General features: G+C 38.3%; 1 protein-coding gene across 4 annotated transcripts in view; it reads right to left on the bottom strand.

Moving 5' to 3' along the window:
* Nucleotides 1-25,947, bottom strand: part of ATG5 (autophagy related 5) — a 78,406-nt gene that overhangs the window by 43,243 nt on the left and 9,216 nt on the right. For all 4 annotated transcript variants that reach the window (XM_065835114.2, XM_071806677.1, XM_071806678.1 and 1 more), the window contains 3 exons: nt 19,894-19,972; nt 13,567-13,729; nt 371-465 (listed from right to left, as the gene is read on the bottom strand). In XM_065835114.2, coding sequence (XP_065691186.1) covers nt 371-465; nt 13,567-13,729; nt 19,894-19,972 — 337 coding nt within the window. The remainder of the gene's footprint in view (nt 1-370; nt 466-13,566; nt 13,730-19,893; nt 19,973-25,947) is intronic.

Raw genomic sequence — 25,947 nt, 5'->3', positions numbered from 1 at the left:
CTCGTGAAATGTTTGACTTAGACCTTCCAGAGGATATGTTGCATCGAAAGCGGTCTTCATAGTTGGCAGGAGTTTTTTTAACGACAGAATTACCTTTTTTTTTTTAAAAAAAAAAAAAAACAGTCTATACCAACCTTAGCACATTCTCAAGTATTACACACAACATAATGAATGGTAACTACTTATTAGAATAAATGTAGTCTGTTTTGTCTTTGTCAATTGACACATCTCAAGTGTCCAGCAAAGATGAGCGCACAAGGTTTTACCATAATGTTGGAAAAGAAAACATATAATTCAGAAAACAGATTATGATACATGGCACTTCAGTGTAAGAGTTTGGTAAAACTGGTTTTATTTCATTATCTCCTACCTGATAAATTCTAAATGGGATGTATCGGAATCCGCTGTCTTCTGGAGGGTACTCCATGAGTTTTCGATTTATTGCCCAAAACTGCTCAAATTTATCTGTGAAGGTAAAATTAGATTTTGTTAAAATTGATAACATATTATTTTTCAGTTAAAAGACATAAATGAGACATGATTTGGAACAAGTAGTAAACTTTTCTTACAGAAGTTTGACCTGTATTAACTTATTTTCACCACATTTCTCCTCCCTATTCAGCCTGAAGGCAAAGGTAAGTCATGTGCATTCTCCTATGAAAACAATGACGTGGCAACTTACCAAACTGAAAGAGAAAGCAGCTTGAATTCATAACATATCTCCCACTGTTAGAGAACTACTGTGCCACAAATTATAGATTTCATTACCTCAGCCAACAGTCTCCTTCTACACTCTGTTGCTACAGGCCCACACTGTCTCATAGTTTGTTAAAAACATCTAATTGTTCTTAACTACAGATGAACAATAGGTGTAAGGTACCGAGAAACTAAAGCAGTAGAAAAACTTCTTGAGGGGTTTATATTTGGATATGAAATTTGGATATAAATCTTAAAATAATCTGCAACAATGTATGACACAGTCAGAAAATACACTTCCAGCTACATGACACAACCAGAAAATAGAAATGTGTTTCAAACAAACTTTTGTTATTATTATCCAAGTAACTGGGTTTAGTAATGCATCCTGAGGCAGCACACCATTTGATCATATTTAAACATTACAAGAACTGAATAGTTTATTGCACTCAAACTGTATTAAGGACAGCATAGATCTACAGCAGTAAGGGCTTTTATACATGCAAATCAGTTATTTAAATCAAGCAAACAATAAGACCAAAAGTGACAGGAACATGAAGACCTAAGATGAATAAAGCTGCTGCTATAGCCTTACTGGAGAAGGCAGCTTAAGAAGAAGAGCAAGGGGTAAATTTCCTTGTAGGCCCACACTCCACAAGACATCAAAATCAGTGGACATCTCTACAGAAAGAACAGAGAGCCTCCAATTTTCCCTCCTCGGCACAATGTTCAGCCAAATCTCAGGAGGTGTGGTGGTGTAACTGTCACAGAATTCAGCCCACCTGAAGTAAGGTAAAATTCAGAAATCTATTAGCTGAAAAAAGGTTCTTCCCAATTCTAAAGCTGCTGATAGCAATTAAAGCAATTGCAGAACAGTCTGAGATCTGCTTCACTCCAGCATTCAGCACAGATGTCTGTCAGTGCACTAAAAGACATAGTTAATATATATTGCAGGGTTTGCAGCACGCTGCTTGTCCTGACTGACTGTCGTGCAAGGCAGGAATTTCCAAGAAGCCATAAACTCCTGCCAGGTATTCTGCAGGAGCATTTCCTGATACTTATCTGAGAAAGCACTTTCACACCCTTGTTTCCCCATTAGCAGCAAGTGCCTCTTGACAAGCACTTACCTGTACTGCAGCCAGCACCACTGTGCAGGCACCTGCCCAAGACCAGGAGCTGCCTGGACTACCCCGTAATAGGGTGCTATCCACCCCACAGCTCACCAGTTGGGAAACTCAGCAGGTGGCAGTGACAATGACAACCCTGGAGTCAACTCTTCTCCAGCAAGGCTGGATTTTGGAAGCCCAGCCTACAGAGTCAGAGGTTTACTCCTGCAATGTCTGACATGAAGAACGGCTGCATCCTCCTCACCAGCTCTGTCAGGGGAAGGTGAAGACTTAGCGTGCTTCCTTCATCCTTGAAGACAGCGCTGAGAACAGCTTGCAGTTTTCACTACAGATGGTGTGAACATACAACCTATAATGGCCATTAATCAATTTATGCTTCAATTACCACTTCTGACTATAAACTCACTTGATAAAACTACTATAACTATGGTGATGATACACAAAACAATCAAGATCTACTTAAGCTAGTGAGCTTCAGCAGATGCTTAAATAAGGAATCTACATATTTGGAAACATCCTATCTCAAAAATAAAACTAACATTAATTTCATTTACTTGTTTAATGCTCAGATTACGGTAACTAGGAAAGTTGGGTAAACAGCTTACAGTCTTCAAAGTTATACAGGGGTGAGCAACATATCATATGGAAGAATAAGAAATTCTGAACAAGTAAGAGACTTAAACAGAAACTTAATTGTATTGTCCCTTGTGGCATACATGGCACACATGAACCTTTGAAGGACAAAAAGAGTTAAACAGTAGTAACGTAGAGTTCTTCATTCCAGCTTCCTCACCTCAGAAATCATATAAGTAATCTTATTTAAGGCAGGTAAATTTACAAATTTGTACTTCAGATTATTCTCTAAACACAGTCAACATTCAAGACAACCTATTGTTCTATCAAGATATTTAAATTTCTAATAGTTTCTGTAGTTTCTAAATTTAACAGCAATAAATCTGCAACAGTTGAATGATGAACTTGTTGCATTTTGTAATCAAGTATGTTCTGTCAATCCACCTGATATCTCTGGGAATTAATTTTCTAGTAAATTAGCCAGACATAATGGAGTCAGACATCTTAAGACACATCTCCACCACATGTACAGCACTGTCTGAAGACATCTACAGACTGCCCAAAGCTAATTCATCCTCATAATCTTACCCTGCTGTCCTCCAAGCATCTTTGCATGGATACAACATTTTTACTACAAGAAACTGAGTTTGGTGTAAGAAAATTAACACAAATTTTTTAAAGGAAGTAGCAGGAAAAGGCTATCCAGTTTGCACTGGTATATATACCAGAAGCACTGGCTAAATGCCAGAATCCTAAAGCGCCAAAATAAATAAATAAATAAATAATCCCACCTAATTTTGCAGAACCCTTAAGACTCAAAGCTTAAAACAGGAAAAAAAAAACCAAACCCAAAAAGAACATCATCCAACACTCCCCTCCAATCCTCTTGAAAAGATAAGCAAATGAACTCATCATTTGCTCATTTCTGTGTATCAGTGTCTCCTATTTATGCAAAACAGACTTAAGGAAGCTATTAATGCGACAACAAGCTATAAGAACTAATTAGTGCTTTGGCTAGACAGGACTTAAAGACAGAAGGTGCTGGCCGGAAATTTGACAATCAAAACAAAACTGCGTTTTCATCAAGCCAGTAAATAAGGAAGAGTTCTGTACCCATCAGCAAAAGCACTTTACACGCTCATCTCCCTCCCTCGTGAAAAGCTTATGCAGTTTACGTGATATTTAAACTCCCGTAACAGTCAAATCTGATTATTTTTGTTTTCCACAATCCATCTGTTTTTAAGAAAGTGCTTGACCAATGTGTTAAAAGAGTTTCTGTATTAGCAAAACCCAATACTTGCAAAAGGCAGATTTTCATATCTGAATTACAATATTAAAATTAATGGCAACAAGATTCAAACAGAAGTCAGATTGGTGACAGTATGAAAGTTTCAGATGACTCTATTGATCTTATTCCTTAAATAAGTGGGAATAGTTGCTATATAACTTTGCCTAAAGTGAAATATAAAACCTTTTCTCCCTGCATTTTATGTCAAAGATCAGGAAGCTACTAACCAAACAATGGAGGAGAAATCCAGTTGAAAATAAATAAATAAATAAATCTATCAGCTAAGGCACTTATAGTCATTTATTAGAAATGCAGTCACCACATGTCCAAACACCAGACAGACATTATTAGCCTTCAGTACTACAGAGATGCACAGAAACTAAAAACAGCTTTGAAAACACGTATTTAAATATACGGAAATAGCAAGACTTGGCAAAATTACACGGACTTAATGTCATCCATAACAATAATCTCAGCAGACAAATTAAGCAAGCACCAAATTAAACCTCAAACATAAATTCACAGCTAGAGTATGCCATATTATGCATTTAATGTTCAGAAACCTATCATTGAACTTGTTCATGTTTTTAAAGAGTCCTTTAAAACAGTTTAAAGAAAGACTGTTACAGGGAAACACTTGAAGAATTGTTGTTTCCTCCATTAAGCAAGACTGGAGACCCTTCAGCAACCACTGAAATTAAAACAAATTTATAACTGTTACATTAAAAAGTTGTAACTTGTTGTTAGTTGTTAGCAGCTTGTTGTTAAAAGGTTCAGCACTTACTGTCTATTTATACTACACAGTTTCAACTAAGGATTAGTCCAGGCTGAAATTTTCAAGGCTGGGCTTCTTTCTCAGACTGAGACCTGGGGACAATGCTGTTCAGATAACCTGAAAAATTAGTTTCTTTCGTGCTAGTGTCTTACAGTTGTTCTTTGAAACTCAAGATTGTTCAAATTAAAAAAGAAAATGGTAATTCATGTTTTTTATCTTCTAGTATCTTTTTAGAAAGTCAAAAAAGTAAACAAACAGGTATAGCCCTCAGGGTAGCATATACACAAGATTTTTTTTGTCTGGACTACTCGCGGTTTCTTCTTAAAGCCATCTAATTATATAAATCTAAAGACAAAATTGTTGGAATGGAATTGTATCTGTAGCTCTCTGCAGCTCGCATAAAAATGTGTCCAATCCTCAATTTTAAAAAATAAACCCTTTTGTCTACTCTCAGTGGTTCACCACTGTCTAATAACTGTATGAACCACAAATCACGCACAGCTAGAAGTACTTTGGCAAAATCAACCATAGCATTAGCTAAGAGGCCAAAGGCTCTTCAAGTGATGTATCAGAACCATAGGAAGACTTAAGATTGGAAGTGCCTTTGAAGAGCAAGCTTCAGAATAAAAGCTCTGGCCCTGAAAAAAAAAAAAAAAAAAAAAAAAGAAAAAAAGAGCTGTCTACACAAAGTTAAATAAGTTTGCTCAAGGCCTTGCCTAGTCAAGTTTTGACCTTCTCCACAGGTTTCCACTCAAACAACTAATGGCCCATCGGATTTCCTTCTGTCACAACATTTAACCATTTTTTGAGGGGATTTTCTTGTTGTTGTTTTTTGTAATTGCCCAATTCCCCTGTCAATGGAGGTATGTGTGCGCAGAGTCTGACTCCATCTGCTCTATAAGCCTTCCTTTTTAGGTGGTAGAAAGCACCTGCTAGATCCATCTTCAGCCCCCTTGTGTTCAGGCTAAACAGGGCAGTTCTGTCACTCTCTTCAGCTAGACCCTTTTCTGTTTGCCCACATTCCTTTTGTCTTGGGGTCCCAAGGAGGACGCAGCATTCCCAGCGCACCTTTGCGAGCACTGAGCCAAGAATTACTCACCATCAGGCTGATTCTGGGGGGCGCAAGGGCTAAAGCAGCCCCCTGGTCAATCTTCATCTCTACAACACCACATGACAGACTTTCCATTCAGCTTGTTGTTCACCATTACCCACTTCCACAAAGCTTCCCAGTCAGTCCTGAGCCTGCCCCAACATGTTGGGTTATTTCTGTCCCTGGTGCAGGACTTTGCACTCGTGTCTGTGAGCTCCAGGAGGCTCCTGCTTGACAACTGCTCCAGCTCCTCACTGCCCCTTCACATGGCAGATCAGCCCCCCTGTCCACTGTTTTCTTTTAGTCATAAATAAACTCACTAAGGGTTTAACCCATCACATATCCATAATAAACTACCCTACAGAGAGTGACAGCTGCAACTCAAGGACACAAAGTGTATTTTCTTAACATTAAAGCAAGTATATTTTCTACTGACTCGTGCTCTTAACAAGCACTGTGTTTGGCTGGTAGAGCCAGAAAGGAGTCTTCTCAAATATCAATTCTACTTCCACATTGTCTCCAAGAAGACCAAGACTCTACATGCATACATAGTTCTGCTGACTGCAGAGTAATTTTATCCAGTTTTATAAAAAGTTCAATTTTATGCAGTATACCTCAAGCATGAAGCAGCTTTGTTGATAAAAGATAAATATTTTAAACACTTCAAAACTAACTGTACCATGCTATTCAGAAACAGTATTTACAGGTGGTTACCTGCATTTCTCAGCTATTTAAAGACCTGTCTCTAAATGACTTTAAGTCATTTAAACTCATTGTTCTTATTCTTGTACAATAAAACCACAGATAATTATGATTATCTAGACTCTGATACATATTCGACTCCTGCTGACTACTACAGCTCAGTGCCAGCCTTTTGAGAACACAGTTCGAAATACTGGGATGGCATCATTAAAACATTAAGATTTTTGTATTCTTTCCTATTTTACACATTGCCCACAGTTTAAATATTCTTGCTATTAAATGCATAGGTTACTTTGTTAGTTTGACAGATCATGGCATATAATACAAATGCACCACTGAAGAAGGCAGACAAGTTCACTAGTCTTTTCAGACTCGAGTAACCATTGCATACAGAGAGATAAGACCTTAGAATTCTTTTGACTTAATGTGACAGAAGCTAGGTACATAAATATGTGGAAATATTCTTCATGTCACAGATAACAAAGTAACAACAGTCAACATGAAAGTACATATCTGAAGTAGTCATAATTGCACCTTGTAATTATACAACACTCATTACCTGAAATATCTTGACTGCATGATGCGCCCATTGATCTTATATACCCTCCAAATTCGCATTCAGCCGGCATGTTGTTATATAATAGCACATGAAAGCAGTAAAGAACATAACATTTGAAAGTAAAAGCCAAATAGGCTCTACTTGGCCTGTCAACACTAAATAAGATACGGAATCACTACAGAAGTAAACATCGTGCTAACTAGCTCAAGTACTAACAATAGTCAAGTACGTGGTATGGGCCTCAGAGTTGGCTACCTAGGTCTGTCATTCCCTTTTTAGTACTATTACTGTGTAAATTAATTAAATCAGCTCAGCTTGACTATAGGCACTGTAACAGATTTCCAAGAGCAGAGGACAATTAGGAAAAACTTCCTTATGCAGTTAGCTCTAAATTCTAGGTTAAAAAAAATTAATTCATAAGCCACACCATAAATTGAGCTACAGATGCAACCCAGTAAAAAGTAGAGGATCCCCCTCCTTATGCTGTACCTTTAGGTTTGAGATGAGTGTATTAAGACATTTACTTCTATGCTGTAATTTATTCATTAGTTTTTATAGCAAAGTAGTAGTTTGACAATAACGAAATAGAAGTATATTACTTTAGTTTTGCAGGTTAACAGGACATTTTGAAAACTGTATGACAAAGTAGTAGATTATCAGATCCAAAAAGGCCTTTCCCCCCTGTTTCCTGTGAATATACACAAGCAAGCTATACCTTACCAACATTCTTTTCTCTTATCAAATGTAATCACAAAACAAAGTTTCACTTTAAGTACACTATTTCCTTAACACCACCTCCCTTCATTTCTAGGTCATCAATTTATCTGGAAAAGGTTCAGGGGAAGGCAATCATCAAGATGGACTACTTTTCTGTATTCAAATATGCAAACACTTATATCCTACCAAATTCAAGCTTTCTGTGTAGCCTAAAAGCAGGAGATCTCTGTTGCTAATGTCACTTAAGCTACAAAGAAAGCTCTGCTGACTGTTCAACAAAAACATGTAATCCATTTTTGAAACACAGAACCCACAGCTTGTGTAAGAACAGAGCAGCAGGTCTTGTTACAGACTTCCCTGGGTAAGTCAAAGGGAAGAGACAATTCTACCCATCCTCCAGTTCTCTGCTCCAAGTCTAGATAGCCTGGATATTTTAATGCCCACTATGCCTCTGATTATGCTCCATTTATATACATGATAGTAGAGCAGAGAAGCATATCTCTGTATAACTTGCTAACCTACTTTGCTTTCTCCGTACTATACTTTTTCTAAAACACAGCTGTTCTAAAAAGTTAAAGAACCTTTATATTAATGCATCTGTCAAATTCAGGAGTTTACTAGCAGAAAGCAACTTAGAAGCGCTTCAAACTGCAAAGCAAAAACTCCTCAACAACTGAAGAAAGTTAATCTGAAAAATAAAGTCTGGTTTTTACTTTGAAATTTAGTTAGACCTTACATGTCTTTCAGGAAATGACATTTTGAGGGGGAAGGGAGGAAGGAAAGCAGGAGGCAGCAAAAAAAAGTTCTGCATCACTTACACCTAAGAAAAATAGATTTAGAGAAATGCAGTCAAAGATACTCTCAATCTGAATCTAAGTCTAGCAAACATCTGAAAAAACTTCTGAAGACAGAAGCAGTGAAGGTACAGAACCAGCATATTTGTGATTTGGGTTGAAGATGAAAGGCACACCTGTTTCAGTAGCAAGTCTGGAAGGTGGCTGTATTTCTGAAGAAATGGTGTCATTCCAGGAGGAAGAAAGTCAAAGTGAGGATAAAACACAAAGTTCTTGAAACTGAAACAGGTATATAAATTCAAACTTTCCAATATATATGAACGGATTACATGGTTGGCAGATTACCCATGTCAAAGATGCAGAGACCTCCAAGCTTCCTCCCTCAGTGTTTAGCTGTTTTCATTAGACACATGGACATCTAACATGAGATGGTAAAAACACTAGAAAGCTTCTCTATCTGTCTCTGTCTGCCTAACTCTGGTCAACATCCTCTCACAGTGGAGACTTCAGTATAAAGGAGCATTGTGGGCACTGGGTTGCCTTTTGCTTTCCTCCCTTTTCTGCCTTCACAAAGTTCATGCTCTTCTGGGAGAGCCACAGATTCTCCCTGGCCTCACCAGCCCAGCAGCTCTGCAAAAGAAAGCCACAGAGGGAATTTGGGCTGCCACCAACCCCCACCTTTGCACTGTGACAAAGGGCAGCCACACAGGTGGGCATCAGGCCAGCGCAGAAGAGTAAAAGCCAGGGTAAAAGCCAGTTTGTGGGGACAGCAGTTTAGAGTCATGATGCTGCACCCACACAGGTGGAGCCTGAGTCTAGTCATTTGTGCAGAAAGGGTGACAAGCCAGTAAACATTTCAGAACTCACACTGGAGCCTAGGTTACAGTCCATGATCAGAAGAAAAACCACAACCAAACCCCAAACAAAAACCACCACCACCACAAAAAAAAAACTCCCTGGGAAGGTCTGCTCCGGTGTAGCTGGTTCATCCTGCAGGCCCAGCCTGTCTGAGCCCAGCCAGCAACAGAACAGTGCTGGGCTGGCTGTGCGGAGCTGTTTGAATCTGTACCGCACCCCCCTGGTTCCATAATATCAGCAACCACAGCGTTTGGTGTATGCCATGCTATCTTAACTTCAGGAAGGCAATGACTTTTTTTTTTTAATCTAATAATTTTAAACCAATATACACATTTTCAAAGCTCAAAAGAATTGTTTAGTCTTTCTTCACACTTCATCAGATCTCCAGAGATTTTGTTAGGGATATAGGGAAGAAGAAAAAAAGATGGCTTTGTGATTTAAAGAAAAAGTTGGCTTGTTCATTCATTCTCCTTTGAAATTCCTGAAAATTTTTAAGGACGTATTGCCTAATTTATGTTTCAAATGACCAGTTGAGATTACAGAGATTTGTTCAGCTACCAAAGCACATTCATAATCTCAGACTGAGGAACTGAACAGAGGTGCTTCCAGCAGTTCTCTATAACGAGCAGGAAACATACACAGCAAACCTGAGCGGGCCATGTGCACACAGCACAGAAGAGATGCTGATAATGTGTGACACTATTTCTTTTTGGCAGTTCAAACATTTCTAAACAGGAATGTCATAACCCAGAAAAAAAAATTACTTCTGACCCTCAAACCCCCAGAACTGGAATATATATGATTTAGAAAGAAATACAAGAAAACATAGGCCTGATTCTGTCAGTAAGACAAGAAAGAGATGACATGCATTAAAAGATAAAATATTGCATACTCTGAATGTCCACAGGATTTTTCTCCTTTAATAAGAACAACTCAATATGGCCATTGAACTTTTGGTAAGCCCTCTCATAATAATGAGCATTACATTCTTTTTCCATAATATTTTCAGTAAAATAATGACTTCATTATATTTTATAATACATAAAGAAGCCTTAAAAATGGCTACGGGTTTTTACTGTTTATTTCCCCCACTCATATCAGAAATACTAAGTCTAGTCTTCACCAGTTATAAAGGATGCCTGTGAAAATTTCATGGCATAGTTGCTTATGTCTCTCCACAACTGATGCAAAGCAGCTGTGTTGAATCCAAACCCTCTTCCTTTATCAGAACCATTATATGCTGAAGTTATAGATATTAAGTCTTTGAACCATGCAAAAAATACAGCTCTCTCCCTAAAATCAGTTGAGATTTCATTCGTTTGATCCTGAGTCATCACTAGGCCCACAGAGTTTTAATGTTTCCAAGCTGAAAGTCTTTATTCTTCCATACGAAAGGCAAGAAGAAAAAAAATACCCACTTGAAAATCCTTTTTACCCATGATAAAAATGGCCATAATACTATTAAAGCAACAACAGTAGTAACACTTTCCATCAATTCTGATCACAATATTTTAACAATTTGTACTAGGGAACAGAGGTCAGTATAGCTGTACAGCCTGACTGTATCGCTTCCCTACCACAGTCAGACATCCACAACACTGGTCAAAATTAGGGCAACATCAATGTACCCATTCCAAATAAGTGGTCTAGCTAAGAAATATCTGGTTTATGGACAAAAGCTGGCTAAATGAAGCCTGAAGAACAAGAGAAACCACAGCACAAGCAACGGACAGAAAAGCATGTTTACCTTCCTGACTTGGTAGCAGATTAACACAACAGCAGAAGTGGTGGGAGGAGGGATGTAAAGGTTGTCATGAACACCTACCAGCTGTTACCAGCACAAGATTTTGCCACAAATTCACTGTTACAGCTTTTCCCCTAAAAGCCATCTACAGGCAACTGTAAGTTTCTCACACTACCTGTTCAAGTACTTCCTTCTCAGCATAAATATTGACAATAAATCACACTTGCAACTGGTAGTTACATTTCTCCAAACAAGCAAAACTGGATTTTGTTTTCCAAAATCGTAAGTTTAATACATATTCTGTAAGTATTGCTATCACTCAAACAAATAACACTTCCTATATTTAAGAACTGAAGAAAATTGTTTGAAGTTTCACAGAAAAAAAAAGCCTGCAGATGTATCACCGCTTACAAGGCAGTTATCACAAATGCTACTTTCTTTTCTTTTTTGTGGTCATTCATTCTGTCTCACAAAGAGGTTTAAAATTATTACATCTCAAACGAAAGCCTATAAAAACACACTGAAAGATACAACATGCTTAAAAAGAGTTTTCTTGGTTTCACAAGCTTTTCTTGTTTCTCTTTTATGAAGAGCTGAGAAATTAAAATTAGCATTTGAAAGTATTCAAAAGATTGTTTAAACTTCTCATTTAGGTGTCAGATTCCACAGGTGCAATTTCTCATTAAGTACAGCAAAACCTCCTTGACATCAACCTTGCTAGGCAACCACTGTTCTTACAAAGCAAAGCAAAACAGTAAAATTCTGGTTTCCCTACTGAAGATACTCTTAGACAAATAATCAACTAAAAATAGACCCTAAGATGAGCACAAAAAGAACACACAACGTATCTGTTCTATTACCCTGCATATCGAGGGTATTGAGGTTCTAGAACCTCTGGTTAAGAAAAGAACCTTAACTCATGCCATTTCATTATGTAGTCAACTTTTCTGCCATTGTTATGTGTATAATGAGTTATGATGCGAAGATAACTCATGTTAGAGGAATTTTTGCTTTAATTTTAAATAGCATTAATAAAAAGAGTGCATAAAGTGTGCTGCTGGGATACTTGAGCACGAGGACTAAGGGACAGGATTTCTTTCTGCAATAAAGCTAATAATTCTTGAAAGAAATCAAAATTATGCTGGCACAGCATTTTCCTTTTCTCTTGAACTAAACTGCTTGCAAGACACATACTGCTACAGCAGAATACTTTTTTCAAAGAATTATTAAAATTGCAGTTTAAACTGAGTTGTATAATAACAATGTAAGCATCTGTATTTATACAGATTCTGGCTTCCAGCGGATCAAAACTCTTTATTTACTGCTAACTCACAAAAGTGAATATATTACAGTCAGTCTGCTGACTAATCTATACAAAATGGAATCTCTCAAGAAGCACTTTGAATGGAACCAGATAAAGTGCAATTTCTTACCTCGTAAACTTCGCAGGTATGTACTGCATCCCTCAAGATCTTACCACTCAAATGGCAAACTAAGATAATACATCAATTTCTAACTCTCCCCTAATTAAAAAAATAGAAACCAGAGTTTCTAATAAGCATTCAACCTTCAAAATTATTACAGGAATACCTTGACTATGAAAGGCAGTACCACTAAACAATAAAAAAAATAGGAAACCCACACAGTCATTAAATACACACACTAAACCCAAACTAATTCGGAACCTCACTGTCTAAAGCAAACACATGCCTCAGGTCTTTTTGCATTCAAGGCTTCTCCTGTTTCTTTTAATTTTTCCTATAAACCTATGGGAAGATGTTAATTCAAAGTGTTCAATATTTTGTATCTCAACACAGAATAAACACCCTCATTCTTACAGCTTCCATAAAATAAATTTACCAGTAATAATATAATGACAACTTCGGGAGATGAGGAAGGTGCATTGAAAGTTGCATTACCACCCATTTCAGTTAGCAGTTTCTAAAACACTTACAAAGCTTTTCGACTTACGGGCCTCTAAGAACCATAATAAGAAAGAGGAGACACTAAAAACAAAAGAAGTTATATTTTGCACTGCACTACAAATTCATGACACCTGTGCAAAGTAAGAACACTAATTATTTTAGAATATCCTGTTCTGAATTATTTTGCTGACTTTTTCAAGTCAACACTTATCTAAACAAAAATATTTGTGAAAGCCACAGCAATATCAGCAATAAAAAAATATGGCAGAAGGAAAAGTAAAATTATTAATCTACTCGGAGACTTTTAAAAAGTTTACCTGTATTGTTTATCAGTGACAATCCTTAACATAAACTAGAGGAGACAACCTTTTTTACTGTCCAGTCCAAGACAGTTAATACTGAACAACACTTGTACCTCAGGTGTTTCCCAAATAAAGATCATTAGTGGCACAAAGGTACAGGACACAATATTTACCTATTATGTTTTGTTGTTAGTACAGTTTGCTAAAACAGAGTCATGACCCGATTCAGTTTTTTCAAGCCACACTGGATTATCACATAAATGGTGACTTTTTTTAAAACAATGGATCTTTTCTATGACATTAGACTAAAAATCTGAAGTGATATTTTATACCCTGTACATGACTAAAATTTGAAGAAAATTATTTATTAGCATGCTAGACCTAAATATAATCAATACTTGATGCATCAAAGTTACCATTCTGTAATCCCATCCACAGTTGCTTATGATCCTTTTTTTGCATCTCATTGATGACTTGACTTTTGTGCTTTAAAGCATCTGCTTCTTTTATACAAGCCATAAAATGAGCTTCAATCACATCCTTAGAATGGCAGTGTAGAATATCCTTTTCTGGAAAATTCTACAAAGAAAAAAACACAGATCAAGAGAAATAAATGTATCACACACCTTAGAAGATGAAGAAATGATAATTTTATTAGGCTTATATTCAGACAAAAGAAGCACACTGGAATCCTCTGCTTATGGAGGAAGGTAACAACCATTCAGTCTGCTGACAAGAAAGGTTTTGCACTAAAAAACAAAAGTTGAACAATTTTCCGTAAAACCACAAATTACTCCAAATTACCCAACCTAAACTTGATAAATACATTTAAATACATCAGTGGATGTATTTAGGTCCTTAAAACCAAAATTCAGGAAATTAGTTTTATCATGTTTTCAAGCACATGTTCAATTCTCTGGCAATGAACGGGAGCAAAGTGGGAGAATTAAGTGACAAGCACTCAACTCTTATTGGCTCTCAATGGCACCTTAGCACCCATTTCTAAGGAAGCCATCAAAAAAGGCTTCCTCCAAGTATCATCATCCACTATAGCACACATGAACTACAGCATACGTGCCATTTACAAACATTTTTCTCAAATATACCGGAAGTCCTTGTGAATTCCAACTTTACCTAATACACGTGCCTACTACTAGCTCATGGGCCTTACTTGATTCCATCCCCCTTTTCTTTGGTTGGAGCTGGTGCACTGCATTCAGCATTGCCACTCCTTGGGTAACTTTCTTTCCCTCAGTAAACGACAGCTACCTTTCCTAGCTCATTTATTAAGGAAATACAGTAGCAAATCTTGTTCAGGTTAAAAAAAAAAAAATAAAAAAAAAATCAAAACTGGAAATTAGCTCACTAGAAGTTCAGCACTGTAGAGGTATACAGTTAGGGTTGTTGTTCTGATTTTTCTAACACTTAGTATCATTTGCCATTTCACAATACAAGCTTTCACTGTCACAAATTAGTTGTCTTTAGTTTTCAAAAGTTTAAAAACCTGCCATGTTTCATCCCCTCCTTATTCATCTTGTTTTCACAGTTGCTTATGATTTTGCTGAACGGCACAAACTCCCAGAACCAAACCAGAGCAGCATCATCAGTACTCCGCTTTTTAACATGGGCTTGCCACTTATTTTTATACTTTAATTCTCATCTGTTATTTCACAAGAGGACCTTTCCTCTTAATCCATTACAAACTGGCTTTTCAAAAAAGCTTTTGTGAGGGGCTGTCAAAATAATTTTGGAAATACAAGCACCTATAATGGGATATTTTTCAAAGGGTTTTACAACATAGTTAACATGTCACAGTAGGAACAATACAATGCTGGAAAAACCCATACCTTCCCTTCTCCACATAATACCAGGAAAAATAGTGAAGACTGCTTCAAACTACAGAAACTCTAAATATTCAAGAACCACTAGTAGATAGCAACATGAAAGGGAGCTGGGGATTGCCCTACTTTAAGGAAATTCTGAGGACAAGAACAACAGTCCCCTCCTCATCAGGTTATTGAAAAGAACTGGAAATTAAATAATGGAATCTCATATAGTGGTTCCTCCTTATGACAATGAAGCCAGACTCTGGAAACCGTAGATCACAAGGATGAGTGTCTTCCAAAAACAGAAGTATAAAGGGAAGAGAAGATGCTAATATCTTTTCCACTGAGGTATCCACAGATTGGTGTTGAACTCCCAAAGGGAGTGCTATTATTACTTAAGACTGATCTACCTAGAAATTTAAGGACAGAGATAAAGCTTGTTTCTCATATGAGGATGGCCAAGTATAAAGACATGAAAGAGGACAGAACAGAAAGGAAAGTTCTTCTAGGGCAGACCTCACTCCCTTTCTCCTACAACAAAGCTGAGTGCCTCAGTATAATTGGGCCCAAGATGAATGGAAAACATTGCTGGGATTTTTACTTGCCAACTGACATCTGTATAGGCTTGTAAAATACTTTTAGAAGTTTAACTAACTTGCTCAAATAAAGAAAGTAAAATCTGGTAATCAATCCAGAAGAAAATAGCAGTCAGAAGTAGCATACTTCAGGATCAAAAAAGCTCTTTATATACAAGAATTCAAAGCGAGACATTGGCAAGCCTCAAAAAAAGAGATGAAATAGTGGGATGTACCTAATTCCTAGTAATATGGGAACCTAGAAACTGACTTTCACAATAGAAGTTGAAGTTTTAGTTATACTCATGAAAACAATAAGTTTTGTTACAACTGTTTTGTCACACGTACGTCTAAATATTGAACTGCAGGGTCTTTTTTTGGACATTCCTCTTTGTACAGGTAGGCATCTCCCTGCTGACTAACTTCAAATGAACTTCAAATTATAGGGAATGTTACTCCCTGGGGATGTGTTTCAGAAAACATACACAGCGTGGTCTGCAGAATAGGAAGGAGATGCTTAAAACTGGTCAGAGCTAGCTAAACTAGTAGAAATAACCTAGCCATGCTAGTACAAAGGTGTGACAGGATTAATTTTCCCAGTTTCTAGCGAATAACACTGTGGAAGACTGGAAAGCACTCCCACAACCTCAGTGCTGTCTACTTTTTTCTGTAGAAGAAAAACACTGGCACATTTCTATGCAGTACTGTGAGCACAAGCTGCAAAACCTAAACATGAAAGCAATAACCTAGAAAACAACACTGCTGTGCCTACAAGAAGCATATGAAACAGTTTCATCTACATGAGACTACCAACAGAAAGTATGGCATCCCCACTGATTTATAAACTAGGGCACAGAATAAATTCTCTACTTGAATATAGAACATGTATGCATGGGATTTGTTTTAAATTCTACTTGCCTTCTTTCTACTTGAAGAAATAGTGATCAAACACAAGGGGTAATGGGTTCAAACTGGAACACAAGAGGTTCCACTTAAATTTGAGAAGAAACTTCTTCACAGTGAGGGTAACAGAGCACTGGAACAGGCTGCCCAGGGGGTTGTGGAGTCTCCTTCTCTGGAAACATTCAAAACCTGCCTGGACACATTCCTGTGTGACCTCATCTCGGTGTGCCTGCTCCGGCAGGGGGATTGGACTGGATGATCTTTTGAGGTCACTTCCAACCCCTAACATTCTGTGATTCTGTGAAAGGTAAATAACTTTATTCAGTTGCTTGGAGAACGAGACAATTGTAAACAAGCTGGTAGCCACCCTTGGTTACACAGCTACGAGATTTGCAGAAAGTTTTAACAGATCCCATATGCTGCTTTAATTCAAGTCCTCTTCTTGGTGATGTCTTACTCCATCCATGTTCTGTATCTTTGAAAGAGAAGTTATTAAGGATTCACTTTGATCTTCTTAGAAAGCTCAAGTAGTACTAGTTCTGTTTCACATACCAGTAAGGCACTTGCAGCACTTGGTCATAAAGAAGCAGGTATCATCTGTACAGACAGGAGCACTAAACGCCCTCTCACATAAAACTGTTTCAAAAACATCACAGGTAATTTCAACAGTCTGGTTTCATAACTTCGTTCCACCCATATTTATCTATCAGTTCCAGTTCACAAAACATCAGTTTATACTGTGACAGTCTGATTGCATTAGGCAATGTTTGTCAAACATTGTATCAATTATATGGCATTAAAAACCATAAGGAACACATCCAACAGCAAGGGAAACATCCATATATTTATGTTTAGTTACTACCAGCAGTCTTTTTTTCAAAACAGATTAATTTTAAACCCCCTCATTTATACTTCCAGCTTCCACAATGTCTCCTAGAAGTTCCACAATATATCCACATTCTACAAAGAAAAACAATGCCTTTTCACTTCGCCTGACGCAATTTTGCGCTGACAGTTATACAAGAACAGATGCAGTCTCTCCTCCTCTATATCAGGTCATGGATGGAGAGGCAGGCTCCAGCAGATAAGGGCTTCAGCAGAGGCAGAGGCCTTTCCCCTGGCACACCTGAGTTCCTCTTTCCTGCTACTATTTCCAGAGCAGTTTACCACCTCCTATCTCTTGCCCAAAACCTGGAGAGCTGGTTACCATGCTGGATAGTGCTAAGCATGCTGCAGAGCTGCGTAAGGTGAATTTGACAGGATGGGACAAAGGTTCCCTCCTTCCCATAAGGCCACACCTGCGTAACAAAAGCAACTTCCCAGACTACGGCTTCTCACAATTCTCATACCTTAGTACTCTGCTCAACCTCGTCCTTCTACAACTATTTAAGGCAACTGCATTTCAGCTTTACTAGAAATATAAATGCATGTTATTTTATTGCATACCAGAAGTACAAATGAATAAACTGTTCCTTTAATGCAAATGGTGTTTATTACTTGGTCTGCATGAATAACAGAGGAGGTAAATCACAAGTTTCTGTCAACTTTTAAACTTCTGACCACAAATAAACTTTTCATGTTTCTAACTCTAAACACTCTTTACAGATGTTCTAGAGCTATCTGTTGTTGACTGCATGCTTTGGTAAAAGAAAGAAGAAAGCCATGACCGCAAAAGTTAAACCCCAGAAAAATCTAATACTGCTCAATTAAGCCAAATAAAAATTATGGCTCTTTGAAGAATAACTACACACAAATGGAAAGAACAATCCAGGTAGGAATCCCACACCTAGACTATTTATCTGTAAAAAACTGTAACACATGAAAATGTCTTCAATATTTTGACATACTTTGCTAAAGCAGGTGTACCTGCTTTAGCAGGTGGGTTGGACTACATGATCTCCGAAGGTCCCTTCCAACCCCAACCATTCTGTGATTTCAGTTATGTTTTGACTTTGAGGATTAAGAGGGGTTTATTTAAATAAACTTTCAGATTACATCAAAACCAGGAAGAGATTAAGCAGGCGCTTAATTCAAGGTGTTGTATTTTCAAAAATTAAATTACAACATCTTTTCAAATAATACTGCCCTAGCAGTAAGTTATTTCTGCTGATCTTCAATGTACACCTTTGAGATAAACTTCAATTAGCTGATCCTTTGGCAAGTACCAATGTAAGGACATTAAGTCAGTTCACATTCATACATGAAATTGAAAAACACTGTGGTGCTGCAACTTATTTCTCAAGATGGGTCTGCTTCGAGGTAGCAACATCTACACATTGCCACTGCTAATCTTGCAGAGCTCAGAATGCGTAACAATTAAATAATGATTTATGAAAATAGATGCCTTACAGCTTCTTTAAAACACTTGTGAAATTTTTTCACCACAGCTCTCTCTGACATATATCAGAGTGTACCAATTATAATGGTTTCAAAAACATCCTCATTTTTAGATTCATTCAGTCAGTCATTTTAAAAGTTTCAATACGTAAAAATAATCATACGGTCTTAGGCTGTGTTACGTGTACACCTCCAAAAAGGATCAGACTACTTCTGTTAGCAAGACCTCTTCTAAAACACCTTCAAGAGAAGAACTGTTTCAATGAAAATGTTCAACACAACTGCTTCTCAGTTTGCTTTTCATTTCTTCTCAAATCTCACACACTAAAGCCAAGCCTATTAACCCAGTGTGTTCCTTTGCATCAGTTTTCCTATTGCACTGTTTCTTTTAAATGGAGAAATTGAAATTTCAAAGTTAAATACCCTGATATTTACTTCTGATTTTGACTTCAAAACACACCTAGTATTACCTTCTCAACACATTTCAGAGCATGAAAGAACCCTGCACCAAAGCTAACCCTGCACAAATATTCTTCTGAGCAAAGATCAGTAGTGCTATGAAGTCACACCTAATGGTTTTACAACATGTAATCAAAATAATGTCTTTCCTATGATTAAACTGTCACAAGACCAAACTCATTTCACTCAGGTCTCTAAAGGGGACCCACATGAAGTACAACAGCATTCCCTGAGTTCAAAGATTGCTGCAGTATCTCATATCCATGCTTGTGTGGATGAGTATTTAGTCTTCCCAATCTTCAGTCAACTCAAGCTGACCAAATTAAAAACAATATAGAAAGCTTTTCCGTTATATCCACTCAATTGCACTGACAGTCTCATAACTTATCTTGAAAAAGAACTTCGGGTTTTCAGATTATAATATAATAATTTTCAAACGAAGCTCATTTGAAAGCACATACAATCTCATGGAAAATACCTGTAGATTTACAGAAAACTTTCGATGATCCCTGAAAAATTAACATTCTCCACTTCAAAAAGGTCACACCATTTATAAATAAAATAATTGTGAAACTTCTTCCTAGCTTCCAAATTTCATGTAACTTTATGCTTGATTTTAACCAAACATGTATTTAATTTTTACCTTGAAATGAACTGTGATGCTCCAAGGAAGAGCTGTATTTGATGCATGAAGATCAAACAGCAAACCAATTGGGTAATGCCTAAAAATTAAGAGATATTAAATGAACGTAAAAGCTGTACATTTAATTCTACATACAGCAGTTAAGATACCTGCATTTACATGAAAAAAAACAAGCTGTTTGACTCCACCAATTAATATTCATTATTGCTTATTCAGAAAAGTTGTAGAGGCAAGTATAAATGACTGACAATTTCTGGTAGAATGAAGTCTGGAATTTACACATACAGTATCTAAAACAGTGGTCTCCAAGCTGTGCCCACAAAACACCGCTAGTTTCACAACAGCATAAGTGGTCTACAGCTGCCCTGTGGAATCATTCAAAACAGTAATTTCAGTTAAAAATTTGGTAATGGTAGGACTAGCTGGTCTGACAGAAAAGTCAACATGCTTTCACACTTAAATGCCCTGGCTTTATACCACACTGAGCTTTAACATCTCTTTCCTCTCCCACATGCCTGATGTCATTGCATACAACAAAGTAGTAAAGCGAAAAAACATCTGTAGAAGGGCTGAAAGAGGACAGATCAAGAGGAATTCTCGATCTTCACTATTAAATTAAGAAGAACAGAAAGGGAGAAAAAAAAGATTAACCAGAGTTTTGTGTTTCAGCAGTATTCTGGATTAAAGGAGTTATACAAAAAATCTGCTTCCTCCAAATATTCACTTCTAATAGCTTTGTCCTTTTAAATTCATTAGAAGAAACAGCCACCAGCAATACAAGGAATATGTATCACATACACAAAACTTCCTCCACCAACACTCTGAAAAAGTCCTGCAATTTTCCTTAAAAGCAGACACTGGCAAGATTTTTTTTTTTTTTTTAATTCAGCATACCAAGCTCTATTCTTTGATCTTTCAAAAGTCTTAACTAAAAGAGCCTTACTAGCTTTTCATCCTACAAATAGATGAACACACACTTAACTGCAAACTCAGCAGCTTCACTGAATTAAATAGGACTTATCACAGGATGCAGAGCCAAACACATACAAGTTTTGAGAGTCCAGATAGCAATAACCAAGGGCATAACTCTAAAAGCATCTGTGCTAAGCCTATTTCCTGATCTGCTAAACCCTCACTCAACAGTGCTTTAGCACCCTCTACGGGTGAGCTAACCCCAAAGCTAAGGCAAAGCCATCACGACAGCAAAACAAAAACCAAAACAAAACAGTACTACAATTCTTGAACTTGTAACTTGAGCAGTGCAAGGGAAAGGGACCTGGGGGGTCCTGGTGGACAGCAGGATGACCATGAGCCAGCACTGTGCCCTCGTGGCCAAGAAGGCCAATGGCATCCTGGGTTGTATTAGTAAGGGGGGTGGTCAGTAGGTCGAGAGAGGTTCTCCTTCCCCTCTACTCTGCCCTGGTGAGACCACACCTGGAATATTGTGTCCAGTTCTGGGCCCCTCAGTTCAAGAAGGACAGGGAACTGCTGGAGAGAGCCCAGCACAGGGCAACAAAGATGATTAAGGGAGTGGAGCATCTCCCTTATGAGGAAAGGCTGAGGGAACTGGGGCTCTTTAGCTTGGAGGAGACTGAGGGGTGACCTCATTAATGTTCACAAATATATAAAGGGTGAATGTCACAAGGATGGAGCCAGGCTCTTCTTGGTGACAACCAATGGTAGGACAAGGGGTAATGGGTTCAAACTGGAACACAAGAGGTTCCACTTAAGTATTTGAGAAGAAACTTCTTCTCAGTGAGGGTAACAGAGCACTGGAACAGGCTGCCCAGGGAGGTTGTGGAGTCTCCTACTCTGGAGACATTCAAAACCTGCCTGGACACATTCCTGTGTAACCTCATCTGGGTGTTCCTGCTCCGGCAGGGGGATTGGACTAGATAATCTTTCGAGGTCCCTTCCAATCCCTAACATTGTGATTTTTATGAACTTCTTAAAAGAAAAAATAGGGGGAAATATCAAAGTATCTAGAACTGTGTTTTCCTGACAAAGGGAAAAAAGAAAATAGATAAGGCATATCCGGATTTATCCCAATTCATTTCTAAAGCTCAAGTTTTTAGCACCAAGACTTTACTATGAACTGCTAATCATGTCTTGAGTACATCAACAGGGATTCAGCAAGAGTTCCATGAAAGAGCAGTTCTCCAGGTGAGCCAAGTAACAAAAACCAGATTTCCATTGATAATTAGATGAACAACGACTTTCAGTCATTTTCAATTTATACAGCAAAGCAGATAGCTACAAAAAAGAAAAAAAGAAAAGCATCAGTTCTCTATATTTGCTATCCAGTTTAGATTACAAAATGAATTTCATGTACTCAAGCTTTCCCAAATCAAATCTTTGTGCTTTGCACGATTCATAGTTTTTATTTTGAAAGAGGCCAGCCACAACTTCATTTTGTTCTATAGCAGAACACATGAGATTAATGAAGACCATCAACCATGAGAGAAATTGTTTTCTATTCAGAAGCGCAGCCTTCCATTAAGAGTAAAGTTCATCACAGGAGTGAAGCGATCCTGACATAAGACACTTCCTGTTTCAAATTCGAGTTCTCACACACTGACATTTAATCTGAAGCAAACAGAACCTTAAGTAATGCCTGTGCATAATGCTGTTCTTCACTTCTTTTTGAGATACAGTTACAAGCATTTTTAAGAGTCTGGAAACAATAGCACTCCATATAACACTAAAGCTATTCACTATATTTATTTCCTTCAAAATAAACACCTGGTTTCTTAAGCAGGACAGAGAATTAAGGGAGGCATAAAGAAAAAAGTTGAGAAGAAGAGGACTTGTCAATCTGTACATGGCATAAAAACACTCACAACCTCATGAACATCCCTTCACTCCATTCTTAAGCATGTATCTACCTGGTGCTAAGAGCCAGTATTCCCTCACTAAAGATCTTGTTTCCAGTGGTACTGCTGCAATGCTGTTTCTGAACTTCTATTTGAAAAATAGGTATTCCAATTAGAGAAATACACAAATGCTCTCTAGAATCTACAATAATCAGGAAAATTAAAATTAAAAAAAAAAAAAAATTCAAAAATCCAAGAGATCCTTTCAAGATTTGTCCCTCCTCACCCTTCTCTCCCCAAAAACAAACCAAACTACAGCAAAGGAAAACATCCAGGCCAGAAAGGTGTCATTTTGGAAAAATATTATTGGATCGTTGAAATCAAACTGGTCTTAACTAGAGAGGGAGCCAAGGACAGGCAGACTCTGCAGAACTTTCTCAAAGGAACTAATGGGAAAAATATCAAAATGTCCAAGACACCATAAAGCTTTTTTTACAAGCTGCTGGAATAATGATTGGTTCTGGAAAGTCTTCAATCCATAGAAGTGCATCAGCATCTTGACTTCCAGCCATTGTAAATTTATTACTGCTTTTGTTACTATACAGAAGGTGGTTTCAGAGTGCAAGAAAAGTCCTGGAAAACACCACATTAAGTACTTAAAATGCTTTTGAAAGTGACAAATGGACAGTAAGCAAAATTAGTTACTACTCTTCTAATAATTCCTTTCTGGACCCAGGACAGAACGGGACAGTATAAGTTGGTAGGTCATTTTCAGATCAGAATAATTTTCTGTGGTAATTCAGCAGGACATGTAACATGAACTAATAAATCCAGCACAAAAAAAAGTGGCCAGAATCTGGTGTTTAGGTATTTCTATGAACAAATGCCTCATTGAGGGAAATTGTGGCTGCATCAGGAAATAGTCTCACCACTCCTTTAGTATTCAGTAAGAAATAATTTTTTCTTAGCTCTTTTTAGCAATCTCTAACACTTCCAAATAATATGTCAGCTATGCCTGATCAAATGGTGCTCTGACCTTTTGTCTTCCACTGATTCCTGATTAGGAAAGGTCAAGCATCCATCCAGTTGGTACTAGAGACACCTATGCAACTACCAGGGCTAGAGCACAATCCACAGAAAGAGGACAGAAACTCTGCTCAAGGCCATGTGCAAGTGTTCCAAGAGCATGGCAACAAGCTGGAGGGTGTCATCCAGGCAGTGTCTGCAGTCATTGCAGTGGTGACTGAAGACTCTGAAGATGGGAAAGACCAGAGTCTTGTGACCTCTGGCAAGAGAAGGCAGTCTTCTCCACCTGCAGTCAGTTCCTCAATGGCCAACAAGGTTGGCTGCAAATTCTGAGAAAGGATCAAAGCAACCTGAATAGCACATCCACACCCAAGGGAAGAAGTGACAGCAATAAGAGACTACTTTCTACAGGGGACAGAGCCCTCCCCGATCTGCCAAATTCACTTGCTACCTGCAGAGGTTTGCTGCTTGTTAAGAAGTTGCAGACAGACTGGCAAGGTTTGTCCTGTGTTTTGATTATTAGCCCTTGCTGTTCGCCCACATGGGCACCAATTTTAACTGTTGCCTGTGAACCTTTTAGTGTGTGAAGACTGACTACGCAGCTCCAGGGGCAAGGTGGCATCTCCACAATTTTGCCACTGAAGGAGAAAGGCTCAGAGAGGTGTCAATGTTGGTCAATAATTGCAGGTCAGTAACTAGTAGTGCAGCTGGTATGACAAGGACTTGGCCTTTACAGCCACAGGACACTCTTCAGGGATAAACGACTGCTAGGCAGAGATGGAATCCCCTAGCCTAGTGAGGACAGCATTAGACCATAAATATGAGTGTGAATAACAAACCACAGACAAGTAGAAATTAATGGACATCAGTGGAAAGTAAGCGGTGAAAGGTGACAGCTTTACAGGAGATATCAAAATAATAAAAAAAGGTAAAAAGAGTCTACCACAAGTGTACATACATAAATGCACATAGCTTGGGAAACAAGCCAGAGAAGCTAGAGCTCCACATACAGTAACATAACTCTCACAATGATGGGCTACCTGAAATATGGTGAAACAGTTTGCACAACTAGAATGCTGTTTTGGATGGACGGACGTAAGCTGCTCAGGCAGGGTAGACGAGGGAAGGGGGTTGTCTTCCACATGAGGGAGCAGCTCAGATATATGAAACTTAACAGGACAAACAACAGGTTGGCTGAGATCTTGTGGCTCAGGATCAGAGGAGAGACTAGTAAGGACAAGATCATGGTGAGTTTGTTACAGATCATGCAATCCAGGCAAGGAAGTAGATAAAAGTATTCTCTAAACAACTCAAGAAGTTTCTGTGTCGCAGATCTTGGTTCTTGTTAATCTCTGACATCTGCTGGAAAAGCAACATGGTGCAACACCAGTAATAAAGATTTCTCCATACAGGTATTGGGAGGGACCAGAGCTGACCCACAGCTGAATCTGTTAATTACTAACAAGACAAAATAGTTATGCATGTGATAATCAGTGGCAGCTTTGCCTGTAGTGACCATGAAATGGCAGAGTTCAAGATCCTGGAAAGGCTGATAAAGGAGAGTAAGCAGAACACAGACATCTGACTTCACTCGCCACTTTCTCCTAGTGCCCCTGCACAGTTCAGGCTCAGCCACCTCAGATGCATCACTGAAATAATTTTCAGTCCCTCACCTGCAGTCAGAGCACCAAACCTACCCTGTAGTTACAGAAATGCAGGTGGAAAAGGAACTTTCCTCATGTTGCCAGCAGCCATAAGCTCCTGGCACTTCCATATCTTGCCTGCATCTCCTTCAAGATAGTTCTAAGTTTAGACTCCTGCAGCTGCAGGGTCTTGGACAAAATTGCATCTGTTTCCTTTTGTAGTTGCTGATGATCTCTTCCTGCAGCTCCTCAACTTGGTGACACAGACCTTCTCCTAGCACACACCTCCTGCAGGCAAGCAGACCATGTTCCCCTGCCCAAACAATCTCAGTGGGAGGCCCCAGGTCCTTGTAGTGCTAGACCTGGAGATCTTCATCCTCCTGCAGGAGCCTCGCCTGATTGCTGCAGACCATGAAGTCAAAACTCTGTTTCATACTTCCTCCAAAATCTCACTGGAAAACAGAAAAGCAGCAGGTGGAAAGAGATACACCACATGCCAACCAGGCACGAAACTGCACTGACTGCAAGTGCTACGACCTCACAGTGCAAAGTAAATAATTAGAATAAGAAAT

This window comes from Patagioenas fasciata, chromosome 3 (genome assembly GCF_037038585.1).
Source record: "Patagioenas fasciata isolate bPatFas1 chromosome 3, bPatFas1.hap1, whole genome shotgun sequence".
In the NCBI taxonomy this organism is placed as follows: domain Eukaryota; kingdom Metazoa; phylum Chordata; class Aves; order Columbiformes; family Columbidae; genus Patagioenas; species Patagioenas fasciata.
The sequence above is the reverse complement of the archived record's forward strand: the minus strand, read 5'-3'. Positions and strand labels throughout refer to the sequence as shown.